Source organism: Aspergillus steynii (assembly GCF_002849105.1).
Source record: "Aspergillus steynii IBT 23096 chromosome Unknown P170scaffold_1, whole genome shotgun sequence".
Classification (NCBI taxonomy): domain Eukaryota; kingdom Fungi; phylum Ascomycota; class Eurotiomycetes; order Eurotiales; family Aspergillaceae; genus Aspergillus; species Aspergillus steynii.
This window is the reverse complement of record NW_020194398.1, coordinates 6,222,611-6,248,047: the sequence shown is the minus strand read 5'-3', so window position 1 is coordinate 6,248,047 and position 25,437 is coordinate 6,222,611. Positions and strand designations below refer to the sequence as shown.

Genomic DNA, 25,437 nt, shown 5'->3' with positions numbered 1-25,437 from the left:
CGTGAAGGCGACCGCTCTTCCATTCCGCATCTCGAACATCATCCCACTTTCCTCTTCGAGAAGGGTTTAAGGTCCGACCTGGTCAAAGCGAGAAAGAAAACGATAGTTCGGATGCATCGATTCTTCGACCGTCAACTTTGAACTGTGAACAACCTCACCTCTGACCCCCACCCAATCTGCATACTCATTGTGTTTTTCCAGCAGGTTGAATTCCCATCACCGGGAGGGCACCTTGCCATCACGGTCGTTTAATTTGTTGCGTTGCGTGACGAAATCACACCATGTCGAATCGCTACTCAGTCTACTCCAGCCATTCGGCTGGCTTGTCGGGCGCCCGTCCTGCCCCCCAGTCAGGCGCTCAGATGTCAACAACGACGCTGTTGAATGCGTTGCACGCATATTACAACTCCGGACAGTCGTATCAGCTCGACGCAGGTACCAGTCTGGCGGTCAATACCTGGGTTACTGCGACTCAGCCAAGTCCGGAGGGTCACGAGGGTGGCATCATTGATCGGGAATTGCCCGTTCGAGCATGGGAACATGCGAGGAGAAGAGCAGAGGATGGCTGCATCGTCCTAAGGTTCGTATTGGGGGATTCGTCCGGTGTCGCTTTGTGTACTGACAAACAACCTCCAGCTCGACTCACCAATCGACTCCGTCTCTTCTGGAGCCGTTCCTCACCGCATTGCCTCTCTCCACGCCCAGCATCACGTTTACCGCTCTCGCCGCTTTGCGACCCTTTTTCTCCGCTGTAACTTCCTTTAATCCGTCCTACTCTCTATACTCCGCTTTCTCCGCGTGCTACACTCTGACTCTGAAGGGCGATATCACGGGGCTCTCGTTGGCGCTTTCGACATCGGGCATCAATGTTCAGAAGGGCTTCCTCGACATCCCCTCGGAGCCGGGGTACCGTGCGTTCGATGTATTTTATTATCTTTTGACGGCGGCGTCGACGCCGGCGGAGCGGGAGTTCCTGGATTTGAAGGAACCCTCCGCGTATGCGTTGCTCAGTAAATCGGGCACTTACTCCCCTCCTTCATACCTTCCCACCGCGGACGATGCTGCCTCTGCCGAGGACTTCCGCGCTGCGCTGAAGGCGATTGGAATTAAGGGCGCCGCTCAGCGTGGCCTGCTTTCGGTGCTTGCCGGTCTGCTCAAGCTCGGCAACGCCGTGGGCTTCTTGGTTGATCAGGAAGACCTTGAGGAAGCTTGCGAGGATGTTGGGGGCTTGCTGGGACTGGATCCTGAAGTTCTTCTTCACAAATGCTCGACCGACGACCGAGGATTCCTTATCACCGGTGTCTACGAGGCTTTGGTTGATTGGGTGATCGGCAAAGCCAACGAGGCCATTGCGAATGAGATCCAGTCCATCCACGAAAATGACCCCAGCAGCAGTGGTTCGGGTCATGCTGCCGACGATGACACCGTAAGCATCACTGTTGTCGATATCCCCAGGCCTGCTCTCGGTAAGGCGGTAGCCATGAGAGGGGTTTTTGATGATGAACTGGGGATCAACGCGGAAATGAAAGAGGACGGAGTTCCGACACCTTTTGTCGGACATGCTGTGGTAAACGAGACGACTGCGGCCGTGTCTCAGGTCGAAGCGGATCTCGGGATCACAACGGGGGTCGCCTGGCGCGAACGCGAATACGACGTTGACAAGCGACAGGAAGTATTGGAGAAAGTGAGTCTTGAGGTTGAGGCAGACGCTTTTCTCCGTCAGCTTCTCCTCCCCGTGGAATCCGAGGGAATCACGGTCGGCCAGAGGGGCCGTTTCGACCTTGCGACCGTTCTCGGCAGCAGTCGTGTTTGGCATCACATTTCCATCCACCCAACTGATGAATTGCCCGAAGCCTTGGCTTCCATGCCCGCTTCTGCGGCCTGGGCGGCGGGCGCGGTGTCGCGTCAGATCCGCGAGTGGCGACTGAGCGAATGGGCCAACCGGCGTCTCAAGCAGCTCGACTTCACGGCCGATTTCGACGTGGATGAGTTCATCGGCCGATATGCCCGACTTGGTTGCGCAGAGGGTAAGGATGGCGTCGAGAACTGGATCCTCGAAAGAGGATGGACCAACGGCGACGCGGTGGTCGGCCATCAACGAATCTGGATGAGAGAAAACGCGTGGTGGGAAGCCGAAACCATGCTCGACATGAAGCCCGACGAGTCGCCGGCGGTGAATCCTTTCATGTACGGATCCAGTATGCTCGACGCTGGGGTTCCCTCATATGGAAACACCCCCATGGCCGAGTCGACCAGCCTGCTCGGAAGCCGGGACAATCTTCTGCAACGACAAAGCATGCTCGCTCCCAGTGTTGGCGGGGGTGCCAAGTCGATTGCACCCAGCGTGCCGCAAACCCTCAACATGGGCGGTGACTACGGATTGGGCTCCAAGGGAGATGAAAAGAAATGGGACAACCCGTACTATAACGGCGAAATGGACCCCGAGATCGGCCAGCCGCATCATATTGAGAACCAGGAGATGACCTTGGGTCGACGTGTCTGGGTCGGGTTTGTCTGGGCTATGACGTTTTGGATCCCCTCCCCTGCCCTCAAGTATATTGGCCGAATGAAACGCCCTGATGTGCGTATGGCATGGCGAGAGAAGTTGGTGCTCGTTTTCCTCATTCTCCTTTTCAACGCAGTTGTCTGCTTCTATATCATGGCTTTCGGTGATCTGCTCTGCCCGAACAAGGACAAGGCCTGGAACGAGAAAGAACTGGGCTATCATCAAGGCAGCAACGACTTTTACGTCAGTATTCACGGCAAGGTCTACGATATCAGCAAATTCGCGAAACAGCAGCACAGTGATTCCAACATTGAAACTACGTCGTCGAACATGGAGCCGTTCATGGGACAGATAATGGATCCGTATTTCCCCCCTCCGCTGACCCGTTTCTGCGATCCTTTCGTCACCGATGAGTCGATCACTCTGCAGTACAACAAGACCGATGCCGTCCAGTATGCCAATGCCAAACATGACTGCGGTCCTCGAAACCAGCCAGACCCAGACACCAAGTTGCACAGCATCACCTGGTATGAGAAGAGGTTCTTGCCGAAGATCAAGGAGTACTACAAGGGAGACCTGGTGTGGAAGAAGAGCGTGGTTTCTAAGCAAGCCGATTCCGATTCGCGTTACTGGGTGATCAAGGACAAGACCATCTACGATTTGACCGACTACTTCTACACCTTGAAGCGGATGAACAACGGCGACGATTACAGCTTCCTCCCAAGCAGCATTACGGAGTTGTTCAAAAACAATGCTGGTGAGGATGTCACAAGCAAATGGCCAACGTCGAACGATGCACAGGATGCTCAAAAGTGTCTTGATTATGTCTTTAAAAAGGGAATCACGGACTTCCGTGACGAGCCGAAGTGCACAGTCAACAACTGGATTCTGCTGGCATTTACCTGCTTGATCTGTGCTGTCATTCTAGTCAAATTCTTGGCTGCACTCCAGCTTGGAACCAAGCGTCGTCCCGCCCCGCAGGACAAGTTCGTCATCTGCCTTGTGCCCGCCTACACGGAGGGTGAGGATGCGCTGCGCCAAGGTCTTGACTCTTTGACGGCTCTTCAGTATGACAACAAGAGGAAGCTCATCTACGTGATCTGTGACGGTATGATTGTTGGTGGCGGTAACGACCGACCCACGCCTAAGATCGTGCTGGACATCCTTGGAGTTGACCCCAAGATCGATCCCCCTGCGCTGCCGTTCAAGTCTATTGGACAGGGAAGTGATCAACTGAACTACGGCAAGGTCTACTCCGGCCTGTACGAGTACGAGGGTAACGTCGTGCCGTACGTCGTCGTGGTCAAGGTTGGAAAGGAGTCCGAGCAGAGCAAATCCAAGCCCGGCAACCGGGGTAAGCGTGACTCTCAGATCCAGCTGCTCAGTTTCCTCAACCGCGTGCACCACCGCGCTCCGATGTCGCCTCTCGAACTGGAGATCTTCCATCAGATCAACAACGTGATCGGTGTTGACCCCGAGCTGTACGAGTACTGTCTCATGGTGGATGCCGATACCAGTGTTCGAGAAGATTCCCTCAACCGTTTAGTTGCTGCCTGTGCCAACGATGCCCGCATTGCTGGTATCTGCGGTGAGACCAGTCTACAGAACGAGAACCGCAGTTGGTGGACGATGATTCAAGTGTACGAGTACTATATCTCTCACCACCTTTCCAAGGCATTCGAATCTCTATTTGGCAGTGTGACCTGTCTTCCTGGATGGTGAGTCTTACTACAAACACCCCGATCCGATAACATTCCACTAATTTATCTAGTTTCTGCATGTATCGTCTCCGGACTGCGGACAAGGGTCGCCCTCTGATCGTGGCAGATAAACTGGTCCAAGAGTATGCTGATATCAATGTGGACACCCTGCACAAGAAGAACCTGCTCTCCCTGGGAGAAGATCGTTGGTTGACTACGTTGATGACGAAGCACTTCCCGACCATGTCGTACAAGTTCATTCCGGATGCCTATGCCAGTACTGCGGTGCCCGAGACGTGGAGTGTGCTGCTCTCGCAGCGACGTCGGTGGATCAACTCGACCATCCATAACCTGGTGGAGTTGGCAGCTCTGAGTGATCTCTGCGGTTTCTGCTGTTTCAGTATGCGTTTCGTCGTGCTGGTCGATCTGATCGGAACGGTGATTCTTCCGGCGACCTGCGTCTACCTGGGATACCTGATCTACCGTGTGGCCAGTCACACCGGCCCGTTGCCGCTGATTTCCATCTGTATTCTGGCCGGTGTGTATGGTCTCCAGGCCATCATTTTCATCCTGAAGCGACAGTGGCAGCACATTGGATGGATGATCATCTACATCTGTGCCTACCCGGTGTACAACTTCATTCTGCCGCTGTACTCGTTCTGGAAGCAGGACGATTTCAGTTGGGGAAACACGCGTGTGGTTATCGGGGAGAAGGGATCCAAGCGGGTGGTCGCGGTGGAGGACGAGGTGTTTGACCCGCGCAGCATTCCGCTGCAGCGCTGGGACGACTACGCTCTCGCCAACAACCTGCCGGGCCGCCGTGGAGACTACAGCATGAGCCAGGAGAAGGTGTATGGCGGCCGGTACATGGACGACATGGCCATGGAGATGGATGACATGCACTCCAACTACTCGTCCGTCAAGCCGGCGTCGACGATCCTGACGGGATTCCACGGACAGGGCCGCAGCGGCAACCCCTACATGCCGCCGCAGTCGCCGGCTCCGTTCGGCGGCAACATCCCGGGCAACCGCAGCTCGCACATGTCCAGCTTCAGCCGATACACCGACATGCCGCTGCAGGGACAGCACACGCCGCGACAGTCGATGGGCAATCTCAGTCAGTTCCACGAGAGCGGCATGAGCACGAACCGACACAGCGTGGGATTGATGCAGAGCACGGACAACCTCTTGACTGCTCGGCCCAACTCTCGCAGCCCGGTCGGCGGGTTCCAGTCGCGGCCGCAGAGCGCGTTTGACTTCCGCGGCAGCACCGGCGGGCCTGACGAGATGACGATCACGGAGGCGATCCGGGGGTGTTTGGCGGAGGTGGATTTGGACACGGTGACGAAGAAGCAAGGTAAGTAGCCTGCGATTAGAGGGTTCGATCGAGTACTAATATTTGATAGTTCGAGCACTGGTCGAGCAGCGACTCCAGACGACGTTGACGGGCGACAAGCGGGCGTTCCTGGATCGGCAGATTGACCAAGAGCTGGCCAGTATGTAGTGTATTTTTTTTTTTTTCTTATTTTTTGCGTGCACAGCGACATTTAATACATCTATTTGCGCCCGAGAGCAGCTGGAGAGTGCTGGGGCATGCATGGCGTTGCGGGATAGGAGCAGCATCTAGCGTTACGAATGTAATAGTGTAAGAGATTGACTGGATTCATGTATGTAGAAGTAGAGTACTGAGTAGAATTACTGAGTAGAATTACTGAGTAGAAGTAGAAGTAGAGTACAGAAGATGCGATGCATTAGCGCGGGGTCATCTGATCCCGAATATATAAGCCTTCATCCATCCATCTTTCATCATCTTATCTCACACCATCTATATTCATCTCAACATGTCTTCCATCCCAAGTTCCTACCCAACAACCACAGACACCGACCCCATCCCCTCATCCTCCTCCCTCCCCACCTCCACCCCCTCCAACCCCCCGCAACCCAAGAACCCCAACACCAACACCAACCCTCCCCCGAACCCTCAAACCAAAGCAAAGAAACCCTCGAAGCCAAAACCGCATTCACCGCGACGCTGCGCTCGGTGGGCGAAAACCACGAGACGCAGATCCGCGACCGCGCGCGCACGCTACACGCCAACGCGTCCGCGCTCTCGCGACAGGAGACCGAGCTGCAGCGGACGACGGAGGCGCTGCGGAAGCAGAACGACGGGTGGGCGAAGGTGGCGGATCAGGCGCGCGACGGGCTCAAGGAGATCGGGGACGTGCAGAATTGGGCGGAGTTGATTGAGAGGGATTTGTTGGTTGTGGAGGAGACGGTGAGGTTGGCGGAGGAGAAGGAGAATGCGATGCAGGAGGAGGGGAGGGAGGATGAGGGGGGAGAGAGGGGAGGGAATGGGGATGCAGATGGAGATGGGAAGGATGTGGATGGTGGGAAGAAGGGGAAGGGGAAAGGGAAGGGGTGGTTGTGGTGGTGATTTATCTTTATTGCTTTTTCTCGAATCCTGGCAGTTCGGTTGTAACTAATCTTTACTTATCAATCTGTTTACTGGGACTGACTATATTCGATGATTTGGTGACCATAAATATGTCCGTATAGCTCTTATATCAACTTCATTCATGATTGCATCAGTCACCTTATACTTACCTGTCCTCCTAATCTGCACGTACGATCACATCATGATCGATCTTCTGGCCCTGTCCCTGGTACCGCCATTTACTGAAGTACGCCGGCGTCGTCCCCTTTCCCCCATTACTCGTCGCATACGCCCCGACCAGAGTACCTGCACCATTAGCACAATCCCTGAAAATACGCTAAAGAGTAAAGACTCACCTGTAAACCTCCCCGTATCCCCACTCACCACCAACGAATCCACACTCCCAATGACCTTCCTCTTCTCCCCAGCTGCCGCCGAGAACGTATACTTCGTATCGCTCACAGCCTGGATCTCCAACCTGATAGATTCATGCTTCCACTCCCTCGGAACAGGGACAACCTCCGTCTCCAGCGTCCCCTTGAAATTCCCCTTCCCAGTAGCCCGGAACCGGAACGACAGCGACGTCTTACCCTCTGTCCGCAGCAGCACAATCCCCAGATCCACATGCTGATCCTGCGTCAGGAACAGCGTCACCCCAGCCTCCTCGTCGTCGACCTTCGGCGCAAACTCCACGTCGACGCCATACGTGAACAACGTATCCGTCTGCCGCCGCATAACCAGACTGATCCCATCCGAGGCCTTCCAGTCCTCGCCACCCGTCAGATTATGGAACGACGGGTTCACGCGCAGGGTATTCGGATGCCCTCTCGGCGAGACACTGAACATCCCGTCCTTCGGAAACCGCCAATACAGAAAATGCGCGGGCAGAGACTCCCCCGGCCTGAAATCCACTCTATCCGGACTCCCCGCAAACACACCTCTCCCTTTCCCCTCCAACCCACCCCGATCTGCCCGCGGCAAGGGCCCTCGCATCCTGCCCCTCACAGGCTGCAGAACCGGCCACTCCCCCTCGTCCCACGTCGCCGGGACCAACACCGTCTCTCGCCCCATGGGATAGTTCGCCCAGTCAGGTCCAGACCGCGTACTCAGCGCCGCCGCCCACCAGTTCCCGGCCCCGTCCTGGAACAGGTCCGCGTGCCCCACGGTCTGGAAGTACTGAGTCGTGCCCTTGTTCGAGAGCAGCGGGTTCGACGGACAGGGCTCCCAGGGCCCGGTGCGGTGCTTGGACCGCGCCATGGTCTCGGCGTGGCCCAGCTCGGTGCCGCCCTCCGCGATCATGAGGTAGTAGTAGCCGTCTTTGCGGTAGAGGTGCGGACCCTCGGGGTAGACGCCGCCCGTGCCGTTCCAGAGGGTGGATACGGGGCCGGTGGTTCCCGTGTTCAGGTCCAGGGAGTATGAGCGGATGCCGTTGTCCGAGGATGTAACATAGAGGGTCCCGTCGTCGTCCCAGAAGAGGTCCGGGTCGATGCCGAGGACGGGGAACTGGATGGGTTCGGACCACGAGTTGTCATCGAAGGGGTTGGTGGAGGTGAAGACGAGGCCGATGGTCTCGGGGCCGAGGAACGAGACGACGAGGTAGAACTTCCCACCGTGGTAGCGGAGCGTGGGCGCGTAGATGCCGCCCTGCTGGCCGACGGTGTCGGCGAGGGAGGGGATCTGGCTGGGCCGGTTGAAGACGTTGCTGACGTGTTTCCAGTTCTGGAGGTCCTTGGAGGCGTAGATGGGGAGACCGGGGAAGGCGATGAAGGTGGAGGTCACGCAGAAGGAGGTGTCGTGGTCGGCGACGTAGATGCACGATGGGTCGGAGTGCCAGCCGCCCAGGATGGGGTTGGTGTAGGGGGCGTCCTTCACAGGGTGAGACAGGCTGGAGGCTGCCATGGCCAGGAGGGATAGGGCTAGAAGTATATACATATTCGTTGGACGAGAATGGACCATCAGGCATTGGGGGGAATGAAGGCATTTTATACCGGGCTGTCGATATTAATGCGGGGGGGTTAATTGAGGGGATGGCAGAGAGTCCTTTCATCTACAGGGATATTCACAGAAATGAAGCCGGCTAAATGGCTTCAGGATAAATGGACGATCTGCGGGGAATCCGGGGTTTACCCGTGAATCATCTTCAGCATCATTCGTACTCGTAATGAGATAGAGAGTATTTCAGCCGAGAGTGCATATCCCCGGATATTCTACCTAGTCGGATGGCTCTCAATGATCCATGGACATATCATTCTGTCAATCGATCTATAGATCGTCGTGTCCTGCACACGTAGATCCCTCACCCTGCAACCCCCGATAGAAGGCGACGGCTTCATCTCCGGCGATGCGGCCGAAGACGACACACTCCAGCAGCGACGATCCTCCCAGGCGATTCTGACCGTGCAGTCCTCCGGTGATCTCGCCCGCCGCCCAGAGACCAGGGATCGGACGGCCCTGCTCGTCCAAAACCTGACTGCGCTCGTTGATGACGGCGCCTCCCATGGTGAAATGCACCACCGGCGTCACTTTGCCCACGTAGACCACCGACTCGGGCTTCACCTCGGCCAGCGTCCAGTTCCCAAACGACTCGCGGCCAAAGCGATCCTTCTCCCTGCCCGATACCACGTCCACATACTCGCGCAACGTGCTCTCCAACGCCGGCATCTCCGCCATCAGCTCGCCCACTGTCGTCTTTTCGATCAGCTTCTTCCACATATAAAACCCCAGATGCGACTCCAGCGCCGCCGCAGCTCCCTCGTCCAGCACCAGCTTCGTATCCCACTGCGTCGCCGTCGTCGACAACCGCTCCGCCTGCCGCATCACTTCCCCCGTCACCTTCTCCCTCGTCTCCAGCTCATTCACAAACCTCCTCCCATCCCCCAGCACCAAAATACCCCCCTCCCCCCGCAGCGCCTCTGCCGCCAGGATCTTCACCGTCGCCTCCGCCTGCGCCGCGTCCACAAACCCCGTCGGATGCACCTGCACGCAGTCCATATCCACCATCGCCGCCCCAACCGCCTGCAGCAGCGGCTGCGTGCCCTCACGAGGCTCATTCGTCGACGGAATCCCCGCCAGATCCGGCCGATACGTCGCCAACAGACCGCGCGCATCGCCCGCAAAGCCCCCCGTCGCCACCACCACGGGGCCATACGCCCGCTCCACCGTCTCATTGCCCTCGTCGACAGTCGTATACTCGACCCCATTCACCGCGCCATCTGTCTCGCGCAGGATCCTCGTCACCCTGCGTCCCGTCTCCATCTTGAACCTCTCATCCCCTTCCACCTTCCCCAGCAGCGCCTTCACAATCTCATACCCCGGCGTCCCCTTCCCCCCTCCCCGATGCGTCCTCGCAACACTATGTCCCCCAAGTCTCGCCACACGAGACAAATCCACCCCCATCTCACTCAACCAGGACACTCCCTCGGCCGACCTCTCCGTCAGCGTCGTAACCAGACCTTCCCGACGAGATTTCTCCGCCCCCGTCGCAGACAGAAACACCTCTCCCGCGGACGCCACCGTGTCAGCGTAGAACGACCCCACGGAGTCAGACCCAGGGGGCTGGAACGCCGTCGGGGCGCCGTTGATGCCGCTGGAGGCTTTGATGCTGTTTCCGCCGGGTTTGGGGCATCGTTCGAGCAGGAGGACGGGGATGCGGTGCGTGAGGAGGTGCGCGGTGGTGGTTAGGCCTGCGAGGCCGGAGCCGATGACTATGATTGCTGTGGGGGTCATTTTTTAAGGGGTTGGGTTGGGTTGGTTTTGTTCTTGGTTTCGGGTGTGGTGTAGGTTGAAAATGGTAGATTGTATATTGTCACTTAGTTTGTTGGTGGTGTTGTGGTTGACATATAGGGTGTAGACGGATCATACGATCGGTTGTACGACCGCAGATCAGCTCACTTTTTGGCGTGAGCCATGAATTACGTACGCCATGACTTTATGGAATGAGCGACCCTTGGGGTATGTTTTTATTTACTCGAGCTTAGTCCTTTTACTTAATCTGCAGGATGAGTCGCTCACGCAGACGGATCCTGATCTCGCCTAGTAGGACACCAGCCTTGACGGTGATGGAATACTCCGTAATCGATCTGTATAGATATACACAGCTGATCACATAAACAACCCCTGATTCACCGCCTCATACGAAAGATTATCGATATCCATCCACCCCAGCCCATACCAAGGCCCGACATCCCACTGGTTATCGAACGAGATATCCGGATTCGCGAACGGCAGGATATCCGGCAACAGATCCGCAGACAGCCCATTGCCAATGCCATTACCACTACCGCTGCCACTCGCCAGCCCTACCGACGCATCCACCGGCGCCGAACCCTGCGGATCTTCCAGCGACCGCGGCTCGACGTATTGCTCCTTCGGAACGCCCCGCGTGTCAGATGCATTCTGCAGGATCTTGGACACCGACTCATCGCACTGGCTGATGCAGATGCTCGCGAGATCCCAGCCGTCGTGCTCGGCGGCGTCGTGGAGTTTCGTCCACAGGCGCGAGAGACTCGATCGGCAGGACGTGACGATCGCTTTGTCGGTGGATTCGACGGTGCAGCGCAGGAGGATGATGACGGTGAGGATGAGGTGGTGGGCGGTGTCTGGATGCGTTAGACTTGTTAGACTTGCTTTTGGGTTTTAGATGTAAAAGGTTGTCTGTTAGTGGAGATGGGGCTGGATGCATACAAGGGAGCCAGAACTCTTGCAGCTGGGCCGTCGTCAAGGAGCAGACGTATTCGACGATGTCGTGGGCGGACCGGCGCAGCTGAGACAGGTGGTAGCGGGTGCTTTCGGAGCGGTCGATTTCGGAGGATAGCGTTGCTGCCTTTTGGCTCTTAGCTTAGTTCAATACACCGGGGGGGAGAGACTTACGTGTAAAGCGATGCGGTTGAGCAGCAGCCGGACGGAAAGGTAGCCAAGTCGCAGACTGCTCGATCCCGATGGCCGGGGTTGGTCGGTGCCGGTGGGTTGAAGATACCCGGGCAAATTATCCTCCCATTCGCAGAGCTCCAGTTCCAATCGGCGGATTTGTCGCCAGATTTGTTTCTGGTCCACGTCAAGATGATACGCAAGCGGAAGGACATCGCCGAGGATATTGGTCAAGGTGCAGAGACGCATAAAGCATACGGCAGCCCGGGCGTGCTTTTCGGATTTATCTGCGTCGGAGAGGATATCGAGAGGGAGAGGGACGGGCACGTCGTGTTGGCCTTTGGTGATAATCGGGGGTATGCCATGGGCAAAGCTGGACCTGTAATGGGTTAGAAACGAACGCGTATAACAGGGAATTAACTCACCATCGATCGTGGATAACGACGGCCCACCATAACCTAATACGCAGGGCCTTTTCACTGGCCGGTCTTTTCCATTTGGTCGGATCACGATTCAGCCCTAACGTCTGCGCCAGCGTAACCGCTCTGCCGTTGTTGATAGTATTCCCCAGGACGGAGTAGACGGGCCGGCCCATCATGTCCAGGACAACGGTAAAGATGGTGGACAGCCCAGGTGCAAGGAAGTCCTGCTGCAAGGCCTCCACGGCGAGATTCCAGATAAACCGCGAGTCGGGCTTGGGGAATTGCTTAAGAGTCGGCGAGTGTTGCCATAGGATCAGCGACAGGGCAAAGAATTCGCAAGTCAGCGCCGGAGACAGCTTGTCTCCACTTCTATACAGCTCCAGAAATGATTGACGGTCCAGGATTGGAAAGGCAGGGTGAATCTCATCGAAGTACCTTTTCCCTGCTTCGTTAGTGGTGCATATATACCAGCCTGCTATTTTACTTACAGTCTGACCAATTCGTCTGCATACGGTTTGATAATCTGCTGTAGAATCTCCTTCTGCTGTTTCCCCGGATTCTCTGACATGGCAAGTCCCTCTCTCCGTCGGGGAACTTTCATATACACCATTGGATTGGCAGCCGCCGCGTGAGAGAGACTTCCCTCGACCGAGGCGGACACGGAGCTAGTTGCCTTCGAAGACATATAACGTTCCAGGATCTGGATATCCTCCGAGATGACCGGACTCGCAACCATTGATAGCTCGACTTTGGCGCGATCCTGGCCCGGTGAGCCATGATAATCGGTTCCGATGCTCTCCCGTCCGACGTCTTCTGCCGGCGACGGTGCAGCAGCATTGCCAATCGTGTTGGCGTGAGACGTGCCAGGTTTAGACTGAGCCCGTCGCAGTTCACGCTTAGCCGAGCGACGAGCTCCGGTCTGGGCTTTGGGGCTGGCTGAGATGAGACAGGGCACGTCCTGCAGGTTGCACAGCACGCAAGGCCGATCTGGAGTCCCGCCGGTGCAGCGCCGCTTGAATCGGCGACATCGATCGCAGGCGGGCACCTTGTGGGAGCGATAGGGGCGGCGTTGGTCCTGCATTGCATCAATTGTGCCAGCCGGGCCTCCAGACTGCTGCTGGACCTCAGGTATATGAATGTTTTTCCCGGCGGACAAGACTTTCCGCCGGGAAAGTCGACTGTGGGGTATCTTATCTGATGACCGATAAGCTTCTTATCGCTATCACCTTTACTTGCTGGTGTGTTTAGTCACGTCGCTAGCTTCGAATGTCTTTGGAGACTGTGGCTAAGACTGAATTTGTATTATTCAGGCGTTGGAATACGTTGGAGCGTTGGTATGCTGTGTTCAGTCGACCATGGTGGGTTGCGTCCAACTTTGGCACGGCATGCGTGGCCCCGAGGGAACACAATCAATGCGTCGATTCATCGCACCATTGGCGTCTGATGCCTTCTCCGTAGATTACCCAACGTTACAGTGGCACTGGCGTCGACTCTCGTCACGGCCTACATCATTCGCTTCTTCGGATTCCGGGGCATCTGCCTCTGTCTCTCGCGCTCGTCGTCACTGACGTCATCCAGTCTCGTCTCGACCTGATCCAACGCCGACTTGACCTCCTCGTCGCGATTCTCATGTCCAGCCACCGCCACCTCTAAAATCCTCCTCTCGAACCCCTGGACGACGTGCCATTCAATCCCCGCCTCCGTCAGCCGCTGACACCCCTCCGATTGTCCGACAAAGGTGCCCGGCTCCTTCACGCCAAAGTAGACCTTCTGGATGCCATTGCGCCCGCCCTCCTTCGTCTGGATGATCCGTTGCACGCAGGGCGCGTTCCCCGACAGTCGTTTCGCGCACGGCTCCATGGTCACGTACATGACTAGTTTGCGGCCCGGTTCGGAGGGCAGGACTTCGTGCACGCGGTCATCTGGGACCGAATGCGCGGCGGCGTAATTGGATAGGCAGCACTGTTCTGCGTGCGTGTTGCCATCCAGCTCCATGGTGTAACCAGTCGAGAGGACGCGGTCGTCCTCCGCCCACAGATCGCCGTCTTTGCGGGATATGAGGACGGCGCCGACTCGGAAGTTGGTCGGTCGCGGGGGGGACTTTTCGGCGAGGCCGATGCATTGTTGCATGTAATTTCGGTGGAGGGAGCTCATGGTGATCAAATATGTACAAGAAGTAGGAAGTAAGGCAAGAATAAGACTGACGAAGAGAAGAAGAAAGATAAAAGAAGACGATGACCTCAGCGTGACGCTAAGCCCGATCGGGCAGTTCAAGTGATGCCGCGTCGCGTCGTTTTTCGGCGTTTCGTCTGTCTTTCTGCTCTCAGTCTCTCGACACCTGCAGAAGAACAAAAGTCCCTACTCCATTCAAGCTTTGCCATTCCCCGGGTTGTCGCCTCCTCTCCATCCCCTCTCTTCCCTCATGTCGTCCGACGAAGACTTCCAGGACTTCCCCCAGCCAGTCGAGACGGACCTCTATGGCATCCTGGGCGTCAGCGAAAATGCAACCCCCGATCAGATCAAGTCTGCCTATCGAAAACAAGCGCTAAGGAACCACCCAGGTGCGTCACCCCCACTCGGCCATCCCTGTCACGATGCAGGTGCAGATGCTGACAATCCCCCACCAAAGACAAGGTATCCGCCGATTCCAAGGACGAAGCCAACGAGAAATTCCAGCAGATCGCCTTCGCCTACGCGATTCTCTCCGATGAAAAACGCCGCAAACGATTCGATCTGACCGGCAGTACGTCCGAGGCCGTCGAGGAAGATGGCGACTTCAACTGGATGGATTTCTACCGCGAACAATTCTCCAGTGCGATCGACGAGAATGCACTGGATCAGTTCAAGAAGGACTATCAGGGCTCTGAAGAGGAGGAACGGGACGTGCTAGCGGCGTTCGACAAGTACCGCGGCGATCTGGACAAGGTCTACGAGTCGGTGATGCTGTGCAATGTGATCGACGACGATGAGCGATTCCGCGCCCTTATCGACAAGGCCATCGACGAGGGCAAGGCCGAGCGACACAAGAAATACACCGAGGAGCCTGAGAAGAAGAAACAGCAACGATTAAAGCGGGCGCAAAAAGAAGCCAAGGAGGCAGAGAAGCTAGCCCAGGAGCTAGAAGAGAAGAAGGATAGCAAGAAGAAAGGCGGACAGAAGAAGAAGAAGAAGGATGCGCCGGCGAATGACAACGATCTGCTATCGATCATCAAGCAGCGACAAGCATCGCGGGCGGACTCGTTCTTTGACCGGTTAGAGGAGAAATATGCCGGGGGCAAGAAGCGAGCAGGCAAGTTCGAAGAGCCGCCTGAGGCAGCTTTCGAAGCGACGGCCGCTCGACAGACCTCGAAAAAGAAGAAGACCAAAGCTTGAGCGAGGAAACGGCATGGACGGCGTTACATGGCACTTCTGGGAAGGTCTGGTGCATCTGGGATGTGTTACTGTGTTTTGTTTGGTTGGGTTGGTCTAGGGTTCCAGGGACCTCTAATTAATGCATCCTTCTTTACTATTTTTATTTGGAGCTTCTTTGAGGTGAATGACGGACTCATCATGACGGCATCATTGGCTGGCCAGGGAGTCTAGACCGCGCATGATCTTTGTTGAGCTGAGCATTTGTTATGACTCTGGGTATTTATTTATTTACTATCTGATTGATTGACCACGATGACTTCTCCATGATTACGCACGCTGCATCACTTGAAGGCATCTGCAAGAATCCCGTCTGGAGACACGGCTGGAGCACTGCATGCGGCCGTGACACTTTCTTCACGATTGCCCAAGCCTTGTGATGTCTGCAAGGGATGCTCCGGTGCCACCAGGGAATTGAATTCATCCACACAGTAAAACGATCGTCCCTTTTCCTCCCCTCAGACCGTCTTTGCCCCGCGCCGAGAGTCTCCAGCCCCTTCGATGATCTTCTGCTCCGCCTCGGGTCGCCTTCTGCTTCGTGATTGAATTTGAATAGTCAACAGTGAATATTCACCGGGATATATTCCTATTTCCTCCTCTCTCCCCCCGGAATGTGATGCGAGCCCCTTGCAGCGCCCCCCAGACCTGATCATCCCTCACCTGACAACCCCCGTCGAACCTCAACGTCGATCGCTTTTCTTCTGCTCTCCTTCGCTCGTCTTTTCGCATCTCCCTTCTTGTCCTCATTTTCCCTCCCATCTTTCGTTCGCGAAGCCCACAGTCCACAGTGTCTCTCCAGGTCGCCCACCCAACCACCGTCCACGACTGTTAGACCACCCGACTAGTGGAAGATCGTCGGGATTGACACGGTTGCCTGCACGTGGAGGGACTGCTTAAAAGCATCGTGCCTAACGACCGTCGCGGGCTTTTTTAGGTTCAGTTAGTGACAGGAGCAAAAACAGGGCCCTTTTTCCTCTCTTTCGGCCCTTTCTCCCTCCTTTCTCCGCCTCCCCTGCGATGTGTGGTTGGATGTGACGGTCCCCCTCTGGCAGCGGAAGACTGGCGAGACTAATTCTTCTCTCGTCATTAGAGCGTCAAATTCTCCACCTCCCTCGGCGTGTTTGGCCAGCGCCAGAGGTTCGGGGTCTGGCTCGACGTGATTCCCCCCACCCCGTGTCAAAAACCCACCCACGATGCCCTACTACAGCAGTCGAAAGCCCGGCCGCATCCAGTCGCTGGCCGCCGCTCTGGAGGAGGAGCGCCTAGAACTAGCCGGCGAGCTCGAAGCTCGCAGCGCAGCTTCCCGCCGGAACCAGAGCGCGACGACGACCCGGAGTTTCCAGGACGTTGCTCCGTCGCCCGAGTCGCCCGAGACCCTGCCGCCCCGACATGGGTCCATCGCCGGCATTGGGGTTGGTGTGACTCCCCCGTCCAACCGTCGCAGCTGGCATGACCCTGCTCCCGCCCCATCTTTGCGTGTGAACACTACGGTGGCGTCGCCGCCTACTGCTGCGGCTTCTCACTCCACCTCCTCCTCGCCGGAGAAAGAGTTCGGCCCATCCGCCGCTACAACCACCACGCGCCGTTTTAGCGACAACGCCGCCCTCGACAAAAAAAAGCTCGCTGAGGCGCATCCCGGTCAGACTTCTCACAGCGCCGCCACCAGTCCCGTCGCCAGCAAACCCAAACCGAGCATTCGCTGGGACGATTCCGTCGTCATGTCTCCCAGCGCCACCAGCTACAGCTTAAACCGGCGCGCCAATCGAGCCGCCGACAAATCATCCAATAAGCCGCCACAAACCAAAAATGCCATGGCTGCCGTCATGTCCGGCCTCGATCTGAAGGTCGGATTGCCCAGTTTCACCAGGGGCAGGGATTCGAGTCGCAACAATACCGCTCGGGGAACCTCGCTGGACTCGCGGCTCTCCTCCTCCCGACTGGGTCGCTCGAGCTCTCCAAAGAACCGATGGCTCGGATCAAGCTCTCGCAATTCCAGTTCAAATCCGGGGAAGCCGGCGCCCGAGAAAGCCAAACCGGTGGAAACGGCGAACGCTGATAAGCCACAAGCCACGCCAACACCTCCTCCTGCCCCTGTCCCTGCCCCTACTCAAGGTGGCGAGACAGCCGACGCCGACAAGAAACCATTGACATCTGGGGATGAGCGTCTGGCGAAGGACATGTACGACAGCGAGAACAATCCCATCGAAACTAGCGACGAAGACGCCGACGACTCCTCTACAAGTGATGATGACGATGACGACTCTACAACCGAGCGCGGACGAAAACCAACGGTTGACATCATCCTTCCCCCCAGGACTAGTTCCGCGGGAAGTGCGAAAACTGGGCCGCCGCCACTTCCGGTAGAAGAAAAAGAGAGTACGTCTTGCTTTTTCTCTCTGTCTTTGTTCCCCTTGAATCCTCTTATTATGTTTAGAAATTATTTTCTAGGTTCAAGACCATCAACTGACAGCAATATTGCAGACGCCGAGGAGAAATCCGACTATTCACATTCTTCCAAACAAGGTCCGATTCCCAAGAGACCCGATGTCCATCCTCGCACTAGTTTCGACTCGGCTGCCTCCATGCCTAATACACCATTTGGTTCCGACGACGAAGCCGAGCTGTCGGATATCAAACGAGCTCAACAAATGGGCATTCAAATGTCCGCGATCGACAGCTCCGTCCAAAATCGCTCGATTCGAACCATCATTCGCGGGGACTACTCCAAGCAGTCCGGCGAACTGGACGGCGGCCGTCGCCGACAGCGCAAGTATCTAGTTGCGACGGATTTGAGCGAGGAATCAGTATACGCTCTGGAATGGACCATCGGTACTATTCTTCGTGACGGCGACACCATGTTTGCCGTTTGCGCGATGCACGACGAGACGGCGGCGTCCAATACACCGCAGGTCGGTGACAACGCTAAAGCCATGCAGGATGCTGCAGCCGTGATAGGGTCGCAGACGGAAGAGACCGCGCAGAAGCCGCAGAATGACTCGTCAACTAATTTATCCCGTGCGATCCTCGGTCGACTGGGGCCGGGAACGGACAGTAAACCCGGATCGGTGGATGCTCGCGGGATGTCCAAGATTGAATCCGAACGTGTCCGTTCTGTGGAGGTCATCTCTCAGACGTGCGTTCGCTTACTGAGGAAAACGCTGCTCCAAGTTCGGGTCGCCGTCGAGGCGATCCATTGCAAGAGCCCAAAGCATATGATTACGGAAGCTGTACGTGGCATTCATTTTAACCCGATCTTTCGGTCTCTTCTCCTAATTACTAACATTTCGATTTGCAGATTGACGGCCTCGATCCGACGTTGGTGATTGTCGGCGCCAGAGGCCGAAGTGCCTTGAAGGGGTAAGTTCTTCTGCGTCGGCCCTGATTTATTCGAAAGCAAATAACTCATACTATCTCTAGTGTACTTCTTGGATCATTCTCCAACTACTTGGTGATGCATTCGTCGGTTCCCGTCATGGTGGCCCGGAAGAAGCTCAAGAAGCATTCGAAGAACAAGAAGACGACGATTCGTCTTTCCAACAACCTCTCCGCTCCTAAAAAGCTGGCATTTGCGAAGGTGGATTGATATAATCAACTTGGCGACTATTCTTTATCATTTTTTTTCATTGCTATCGTTTTGTTCATTTGCGGATACCTCGATGGTTGAACGGTCAGACGGCGCATCTGTTGATTTTCGGCCCGGTTCTTTTCTTTTTCTTTTTGAGGCTTGATTTCTTGTTCCATGTATATGATTACGACGATCCATTGGCATGCAGGACCGATATGGCATGATTTGCAGATGGGACAATATAGTAGTAACATGTATACTCCGTAAGTATGCGATGTAAACCATGTGGGGAAATCACGTGGCACATCCCGTGCAATCGTCATCTCAAGTTAGTTGGCCCGACGTCTGCTCCGATCTCCAGCTGCTGCTCCCCGTCTCTCTCGCCTTTCCCCTTGCCCCTCCGTCGTTTTCCCTGTTTCTTCCTGGCCATTTTGCAAGGACCTTCTTCATCATGGCGTCCGAATTCATCGACCCCCGGATGACCTCCGTCAAGCCTCGCATCCGCTACAACACCATCGGAGGTATCAACGGACCGCTGGTCGTTCTCGACAATGTACGTCTGCCCCGAACAGGCTCCCTCTTGTTTCTCATACTTCACGAAGCTCCTCGCTGTGTGGTTCTCTATACTCATAACATTCCCCTTAGGTCAAATTCCCTCGTTTCAACGAGATTGTATCCCTGACTCTCCCCGATGGAACTGAGCGGTCGGGTCAGGTCCTGGAAGCCAGAGGTGGGTTCCCTTGATCGTATGCGACGACGGTTGATGCGTTCATGAAAGCTAATTTGTTTTTTTGTTGAATAGGAAGTCGAGCCATCGTTCAGGTACGGCCGATTAAATCGCCGCGGTCTCCTATATTCGGAACCTCCTTTCCTTCGCGAGATACTAACGTGGTCTACGGCTTTTCTAGGTGTTCGAAGGTACCCCCGGTATCGATGTCAAGAGGGTAAATACATGCTTCGGATTGTTAGACAAGGAGCGACCTGCTGACCGGTACTAGACTAAAGTCGAGTTCACCCGCCACAGTTTGAAGCTGGGTGTGTCCGAGGACATGTTGGGTCGTGTTTTCGATGGTTCGGGTCGTGCTATTGATAAGGGTCCCAAGGTGCTGGCGGAGGACTACTTGGATATCAACGGACAGCCCATCAACCCTTACTCGAGAGTATGTCCATTGTCGTGCTCGCATAAAGCTTGTCCGTTGCGGTAGCTAACGGGTTCTTGCGGACAGGTGTACCCCGAAGAAATGATCTCGACCGGTATCTCCGCCATCGATACGATGAACTCCATTGCCCGTGGTCAGAAGATTCCCATCTTCTCGGCCGCTGGTCTTCCCCACAACGAGGTTGCTGCTCAGATTTGTCGTCAGGCCAGTCTGGTCAACAAGCCCACCAAGGATGTCCACGACGGTCACAAGGACAACTTCTCGATCGTCTTCGCCGCCATGGGTGTGAACATGGAAACCAGTCGATTTTTCACTCGCGATTTCGAGGAGAACGGCAGTATGGAGCGTGTCACGCTGTTCCTGAACTTGGCCAACGACCCGACGTACGTCCTTTCTCTCACAATCTTGCTCCCTGTCCAGTTGTTGGTGATGTACCTGGTGGATTAACATTGCCTTCAGGATCGAACGTATCATTACCCCCCGTCTCGCTCTGACGACCGCCGAATACTACGCCTACCAGCTGGAGAAGCACGTGTTGGTTATCATGACTGATCTGTCGGCTTACTGTGACGCTCTTCGTGAGGTTTCAGCTGCTCGTGAAGAAGTGCCGGGTCGTCGTGGTTACCCCGGTTACATGTATACTGATTTGGCCAACATTTACGAGCGAGCTGGACGAGTGGAGGGTCGTAACGGCTCTATCACCCAGATCCCTATTTTGACCATGCCCAACGATGGTACGTTTGAAACACGAGACAAATCCGAACTCGGCTGACATGGTCCAGATATCACCCACCCTATTCCCGACTTGACTGGCTACATCACGGAGGGTCAGATCTTCATCGATCGTCAGCTGTACAACAAGGGTGTCTACCCGCCAATCAACGTCCTGCCCTCTCTTTCCCGTCTGATGAAGTCCGCCATTGGTGAAGGTCGTACTCGTAAAGACCACTCCGACGTGTCCAACCAGCTATACGCCAAGTACGCCATTGGACGAGATGCTGGTGAGTCATCCCTCGCATACAGAACGCTCCTGTCCAAAGCACTAACCTGATCCCTCCAACAGCCGCCATGAAGGCCGTCGTCGGTGAGGACGCCCTGTCCTCGGAAGATAAACTCTCTCTCGAGTTCCTCGACAAGTTCGAGCGCTCCTTCATCAACCAGTCCACGTACGAGTCGCGATCCATCTTCGAATCCCTGGACATCGCCTGGAATCTGCTGCGCATCTACCCCAAGGACCTCCTCAACCGTATCCCCAAGCGCGTCCTCGACGAATTCTACGCCCGCTCCGCCCGCAAGGTCGCCAACAAGGACACGAGGGACAGCACCGGCGCTCCCGAACAAGTCCAGTCGCAGAGCGGCGCCGACCTGATCGAAACCTAAGTAATTCTCCAGCTACCCAGCCCGGCTTCTTTCGAGCGGATCAAAAAGGAAGAGGGGGAGAAGGAATGGACGTGTTCTTTTATTTTTGTATCTTGTCTTATCTCTGTCGCAAAGATATCTATCTATGTTTCTGGCCCTGCTTTTCTATGTTTTTCTTTCTGCTTGCGCATTTTCAAGCTTCGTTTCACTTGACACTATACTATGACATTTGCATATATCGGTTGTTTTTCTTCTCGTAGGTTGTATATCATTCTCTCGTCATATCACATTGCATGGAATGTGGAATATGAATGGATACACTGATCAGTTCGCTTAAGACATCTTTAGCTCATCCTATTCTCCTAGGAGACTAGATGGAGCATAGAGCATAGAGCATGAACAGACAAGCAGCCCTTCATTAAACACACCACCGTAATGTAGGTGGATAGTATAGATCGAAAATATTTATTTCCTAATTCAATCAGATTCATCTAGCAATGAATCTCTATCCAACCGAAACCAAAAGAGAAAAAAAAATGATAATAAAATAAAGAATCATAATCATATCAAAAGTACCCCGAAATGCCCGAAATAAAACTTGCACTTTTCCCCTTCATATTTTAGAATGCAGATCCAATTCCGAAAAAACCGAAAAAACCCGAAAAAAACCGAAAAAAAGAATCCCAAGGCCATGCGCTGCTTTTATCACTGTAGGTAAGTAAGTGTTGAAACCACTACCATAACCACTTTTGTCCCGGAAGCTACCTAAACCGTTTTCGAACTTGATTTGAGGTTGTCTATATCTATGGCCGTGCAATTATCGGGCTGGCCTGCGCTTTGTTTGCTATTGTTGTTTCGGAACTTGATGAATCCTTCCTTGTCTATCTATATCTGTCCTAGAGTTTGGTTTTGGTTTTGGTTTCGGGTTCGATGAAAGGGAGAAAGGAGAAGAGAAAAGGTGACTGGACATCATGAGACGGACGGACGGACGGACGCATCGATTAGCTTTTTTGTTTGAAAGAATCTAGAAGCGCAGGTCCCAGCCGATCTTAGGACCCAGACGGGGAAGTTCATCGGCGACGCTCTGCACGTCCTTGTCTCCACGACCACTGAGGTTGAGGACGATGTTCTCGCCCTTCTTCATGGACTTGGCCAGCTCGATGGCGCCGAAGATGGCGTGCGAGGACTCCAGGGCGGGGATGATACCCTCGTGCTGGGCGAGGGCGCGGAAACCCGAGAGGGCTTCGGCGTCGGTGGCAGCGACGAAGCGCGCGCGCTCGCTGTCCTTCCAGGAGCTCAGCTCGGGGCCGACACCGGGGTAGTCGAGACCGGCGGAGATGGAGTGGGTTTCGGAGATCTGGCCGTGCTCGTCCTGGAGGACGTAGGTGCGGACGCCGTGCAGGACACCCTTGCTGCCGCCGGAGAGGGTGGCGGAGTGACGGGCGGTCTCGACACCGTCACCGCCGGCTTCGACACCGAGGAGCTTGACGCTCGTGTCTTTGGAAAAGGGGTAGAACATGCCGACGGCGTTGCTGCCACCACCGACACAGGCGACGACAGCATCGGGCAGCTTGCCGATCTGCTCGAGCATCTGCTGCTTGGTCTCGTCGCCGATCACGGACTGGAAGGTACGGACGATGGTGGGGAAGGGGTGAGGACCGATGGCGGAACCGATGATGTAGTGGGTGGTGTCAAGTTCGACAACCCAGGCACGGAGAGCCTCGTTGACGGCGTCCCGCAGCGTGCGGCTGCCGGCATCAACGGCCACCACGTCGGCACCGAGGAGCTTCATGCGGAAGACGTTAAGAGCCTGGCGACGGACATCCTCCGCGCCCATGTAGACAACGCACTTCATGCCGAACTTGGCACAAACGGTCGCGGTGGCGACACCGTGCTGACCAGCACCGGTTTCGGCAATGATGCGGGTCTTGCCCAGTCTCCGGGCAAGCAGGATCTGGCCCAGGGCGTTGTTGATCTTGTGGCTACCGGTGTGGTTGAGATCCTCGCGCTTGAGCCAGATGTTGGCACCGCCGACGTGGTCGGTCAGACGGTTGGCCAGGTGCAGGCTGCTGGGGCGGCCCATGTAAGGGTAGTAGGAGCGGTACTCCTCCCAGAACGAGGCGTCGTGCAGCGCATGCTCGAAGCCTTTCTCCAGCTCGGCCAGGCAGTCCATGAGCGACTCGGGGACATACTGTCCACCGAACTCACCGAACCGCGACGGTTGGGCGGCAGGGTTGCCCGTGCCGTTCAGCGCATCAATCTGGTCGGCCAAGCCGGGGCCCGAAGGGTTACCGGCATCGGTGACAACGGCCGTGGGGTGAGCGACACCCTCCTCGGTCTCCCGCTTCTCGACGGGATCCAGCACCTTGACCTCACGGACCACCGTACCCTGGGCATCCCTCTCGAGTTTCCGGCCGGTCACGCTGGACAGGTAGGCCTCGGCGTTCTTAGCCGCCTGACCAGCAGGGGCCTCGCCCAAAGTAGTGATGATCTGACTGCCGATCACGACACCTTCCGCAAGATCCTGCACGGACAGGAAGTGTTCCCGGGTGCTAATTCCGAAACCCAATGCCGCAGGCACGTTGCCAGAGTATCTGTGGACCCGGGATAGAAGATCGGGCAAATTCGAGCTGAGCTGGCCGGTGGCACCGGTGACACCCATTCTCGAGACGACGTAGATGAAAGAGTCGGCGATCTTACACAGGAGCTTCATGCGGGATTCCGAGGTCGAGGGGGCAATGAGGGGGACGTAGGACAGGCTGTTTCCAAACATGTCAGTAAGCAATGCACCATCGCACCGGGCCGTCGTCAATGGAAAAGGATCGAATGGGGGCCTCCTTACTTGTTGCTGGCGCACAGGTCTCGGAAACGCACAGCCTCCTCAGGAGGAAGGTCGACCATGATGAAGCCATTGACACCGGCCTCACGGCAATCCTTGAGCATACGCTCCTCACCGTATCGCATCAAAGGGTTGTAGTATCCCATCAACAGAACGGGGGCCCTGAGGCCGCTCTTTCGGGCGGTGCGGACCATGTCCAAGACGGAGGTGACGGTGACACCGTTGGCCAAAGCCTTGGTGTTGGCCTTCTGGATGGTCGGGCCATCCGCAATCGGATCGGTAAAGGGCACTCCGACTTCGATGATGTCTATTGATTGCGTAGATCATCCATACGGTCAGCGGGTGGACTTTTACAAGGGTGGGAAGGGTTCGGTGGCGGGGTTCAACGATCCGGGGGGTCACGCACCAGCGCCTCCATTTTCCAGGCCCAGAAGGATGTCTACTGTCTCTTCGACGGTGGGGTACCCCGCCGTGATGTATGAGACCAGGGCCGCACGCTTTTCCTGCTTGGCCCTGGCAAATGTCTGCTTGATCGCATCCATGATATCCGGAATGGGATGGTGGGGGGAGCGGGGCAAAGAGAAGGGGTTGGTTGGATATAGCCCTCGGGGGGGGATTAGAGTATAGTAGAGATTCGGGTATAGGTAAGAGAGGGGAGGATGGTCTCCAGATGACGGATTGCAGCGAAGGGGGAGGGCAAGACAGGGAGACAAGACTTCCGCGAGCTGAGAATGTTGACTGACTCACTTTCTGGCTGCATTTGCGGCCCGGTCAGGTGACGATAAGATAACGGTACCGGACGGTACGCGCCGGTATTCGGCATGCAGAACGTGCCGGATGGGGTAATTAGGGCAGGGTTAGTATATCGAATATATGGAATAATGAATCTAGAGCAGAGTATGCGAAATACAAGAGCATCAGCTTATCCTATCAGACAAACAATAAGACTATAAGTAGATCCATTAACACAAAGGTGGAATCAAATAAATACTTCAAAGAACACATTAATCAGGTTCAAAGACGCCAAAGCTATGCAGATCTCGGGTCGAAAAGAATAACAAACAAATTCAAACAGAGCGACCCCCAAGAATTCAAGATAAACACACAGTTGGGTGCGTTTCGAACCCCGTGCTGACTCGAAAGACAGCAGAAGAAAGCACCCCATCCAAGACCGAAAC

The 25,437-nt window shown here is 55.7% G+C and overlaps 10 protein-coding genes across 10 annotated transcripts; 5 read left to right on the top strand and 5 right to left on the bottom strand.

Moving 5' to 3' along the window:
* Positions 1-4: 4 nt before the first annotated feature.
* Positions 5-5,737, top strand: csmB (putative chitin synthase). Its single transcript, XM_024848445.1, has 5 exons — positions 5-144; positions 202-580; positions 637-4,224; positions 4,278-5,563; positions 5,613-5,737. The coding sequence occupies exons 2-5, from the start codon at positions 282-284 to the stop codon at positions 5,708-5,710; spliced, it is 5,271 nt and encodes a 1,756-aa protein (XP_024711083.1). The 5' UTR covers positions 5-144; positions 202-281; the 3' UTR covers positions 5,711-5,737.
* A 399-nt stretch (positions 5,738-6,136) lies between these two features.
* P170DRAFT_325524 (uncharacterized protein) lies at positions 6,137-6,640 on the top strand (the record flags this gene model as incomplete). The annotated part of the gene is made up of 1 exon (XM_024843341.1): positions 6,137-6,640. A coding segment is annotated over one exon (504 nt), but the record flags the coding sequence as incomplete, so codon positions are not given.
* Positions 6,641-6,818: 178 nt separating this feature from the next.
* On the bottom strand, positions 6,819-8,572 carry P170DRAFT_343423 (glycoside hydrolase family 43 protein; the record flags this gene model as incomplete). The annotated part of the gene is made up of 2 exons (XM_024843399.1): positions 6,819-6,946; positions 6,997-8,572. The coding sequence occupies 2 exons, from the start codon at positions 8,570-8,572 to the stop codon at positions 6,819-6,821; spliced, it is 1,704 nt and encodes a 567-aa protein (XP_024711081.1).
* Positions 8,573-8,902: 330 nt separating this feature from the next.
* Positions 8,903-10,366, bottom strand: frdA (putative FAD dependent oxidoreductase; the record flags this gene model as incomplete). Its single annotated transcript, XM_024850552.1, has 1 exon — positions 8,903-10,366. The coding sequence occupies one exon, from the start codon at positions 10,364-10,366 to the stop codon at positions 8,903-8,905; it is 1,464 nt and encodes a 487-aa protein (XP_024711080.1).
* A 375-nt stretch (positions 10,367-10,741) lies between these two features.
* On the bottom strand, positions 10,742-13,009 carry P170DRAFT_343520 (uncharacterized protein; the record flags this gene model as incomplete). The annotated part of the gene is made up of 5 exons (XM_024843407.1): positions 10,742-11,238; positions 11,324-11,458; positions 11,506-11,885; positions 11,932-12,363; positions 12,417-13,009. 5 exons carry the CDS (start codon positions 13,007-13,009, stop codon positions 10,742-10,744), a joined length of 2,037 nt encoding a protein of 678 aa, XP_024711079.1.
* Positions 13,010-13,431: 422 nt separating this feature from the next.
* P170DRAFT_461563 (putative DRAP deaminase) lies at positions 13,432-14,082 on the bottom strand (the record flags this gene model as incomplete). Its single annotated transcript, XM_024852046.1, has 1 exon — positions 13,432-14,082. One exon carries the CDS (start codon positions 14,080-14,082, stop codon positions 13,432-13,434), a length of 651 nt encoding a protein of 216 aa, XP_024711078.1.
* A 268-nt stretch (positions 14,083-14,350) lies between these two features.
* On the top strand, positions 14,351-15,300 carry P170DRAFT_344690 (DnaJ domain protein; the record flags this gene model as incomplete). The annotated part of the gene is made up of 2 exons (XM_024843477.1): positions 14,351-14,489; positions 14,558-15,300. The coding sequence occupies 2 exons, from the start codon at positions 14,351-14,353 to the stop codon at positions 15,298-15,300; spliced, it is 882 nt and encodes a 293-aa protein (XP_024711077.1).
* Positions 15,301-16,312: 1,012 nt separating this feature from the next.
* P170DRAFT_49759 (universal stress protein family domain protein) lies at positions 16,313-18,817 on the top strand. The gene is made up of 2 exons (XM_024854115.1): positions 16,313-18,563; positions 18,632-18,817. Exons 1-2 carry the CDS (start codon positions 16,530-16,532, stop codon positions 18,695-18,697), a joined length of 2,100 nt encoding a protein of 699 aa, XP_024711076.1. The 5' UTR covers positions 16,313-16,529; the 3' UTR covers positions 18,698-18,817.
* A 451-nt stretch (positions 18,818-19,268) lies between these two features.
* On the top strand, positions 19,269-21,740 carry P170DRAFT_433272 (H(+)-transporting V1 sector ATPase subunit B). The gene is made up of 9 exons (XM_024848444.1): positions 19,269-19,454; positions 19,547-19,631; positions 19,704-19,723; positions 19,810-19,845; positions 19,900-20,061; positions 20,128-20,444; positions 20,521-20,795; positions 20,844-21,062; positions 21,125-21,740. The coding sequence occupies exons 1-9, from the start codon at positions 19,353-19,355 to the stop codon at positions 21,439-21,441; spliced, it is 1,533 nt and encodes a 510-aa protein (XP_024711075.1). The 5' UTR covers positions 19,269-19,352; the 3' UTR covers positions 21,442-21,740.
* A 704-nt stretch (positions 21,741-22,444) lies between these two features.
* On the bottom strand, positions 22,445-24,801 carry trpB (tryptophan synthase TRP5; the record flags this gene model as incomplete). Its single annotated transcript, XM_024847423.1, has 3 exons — positions 22,445-24,179; positions 24,263-24,566; positions 24,666-24,801. 3 exons carry the CDS (start codon positions 24,799-24,801, stop codon positions 22,445-22,447), a joined length of 2,175 nt encoding a protein of 724 aa, XP_024711074.1.
* Between the last annotated feature and the right edge of the window lie 636 nt (positions 24,802-25,437).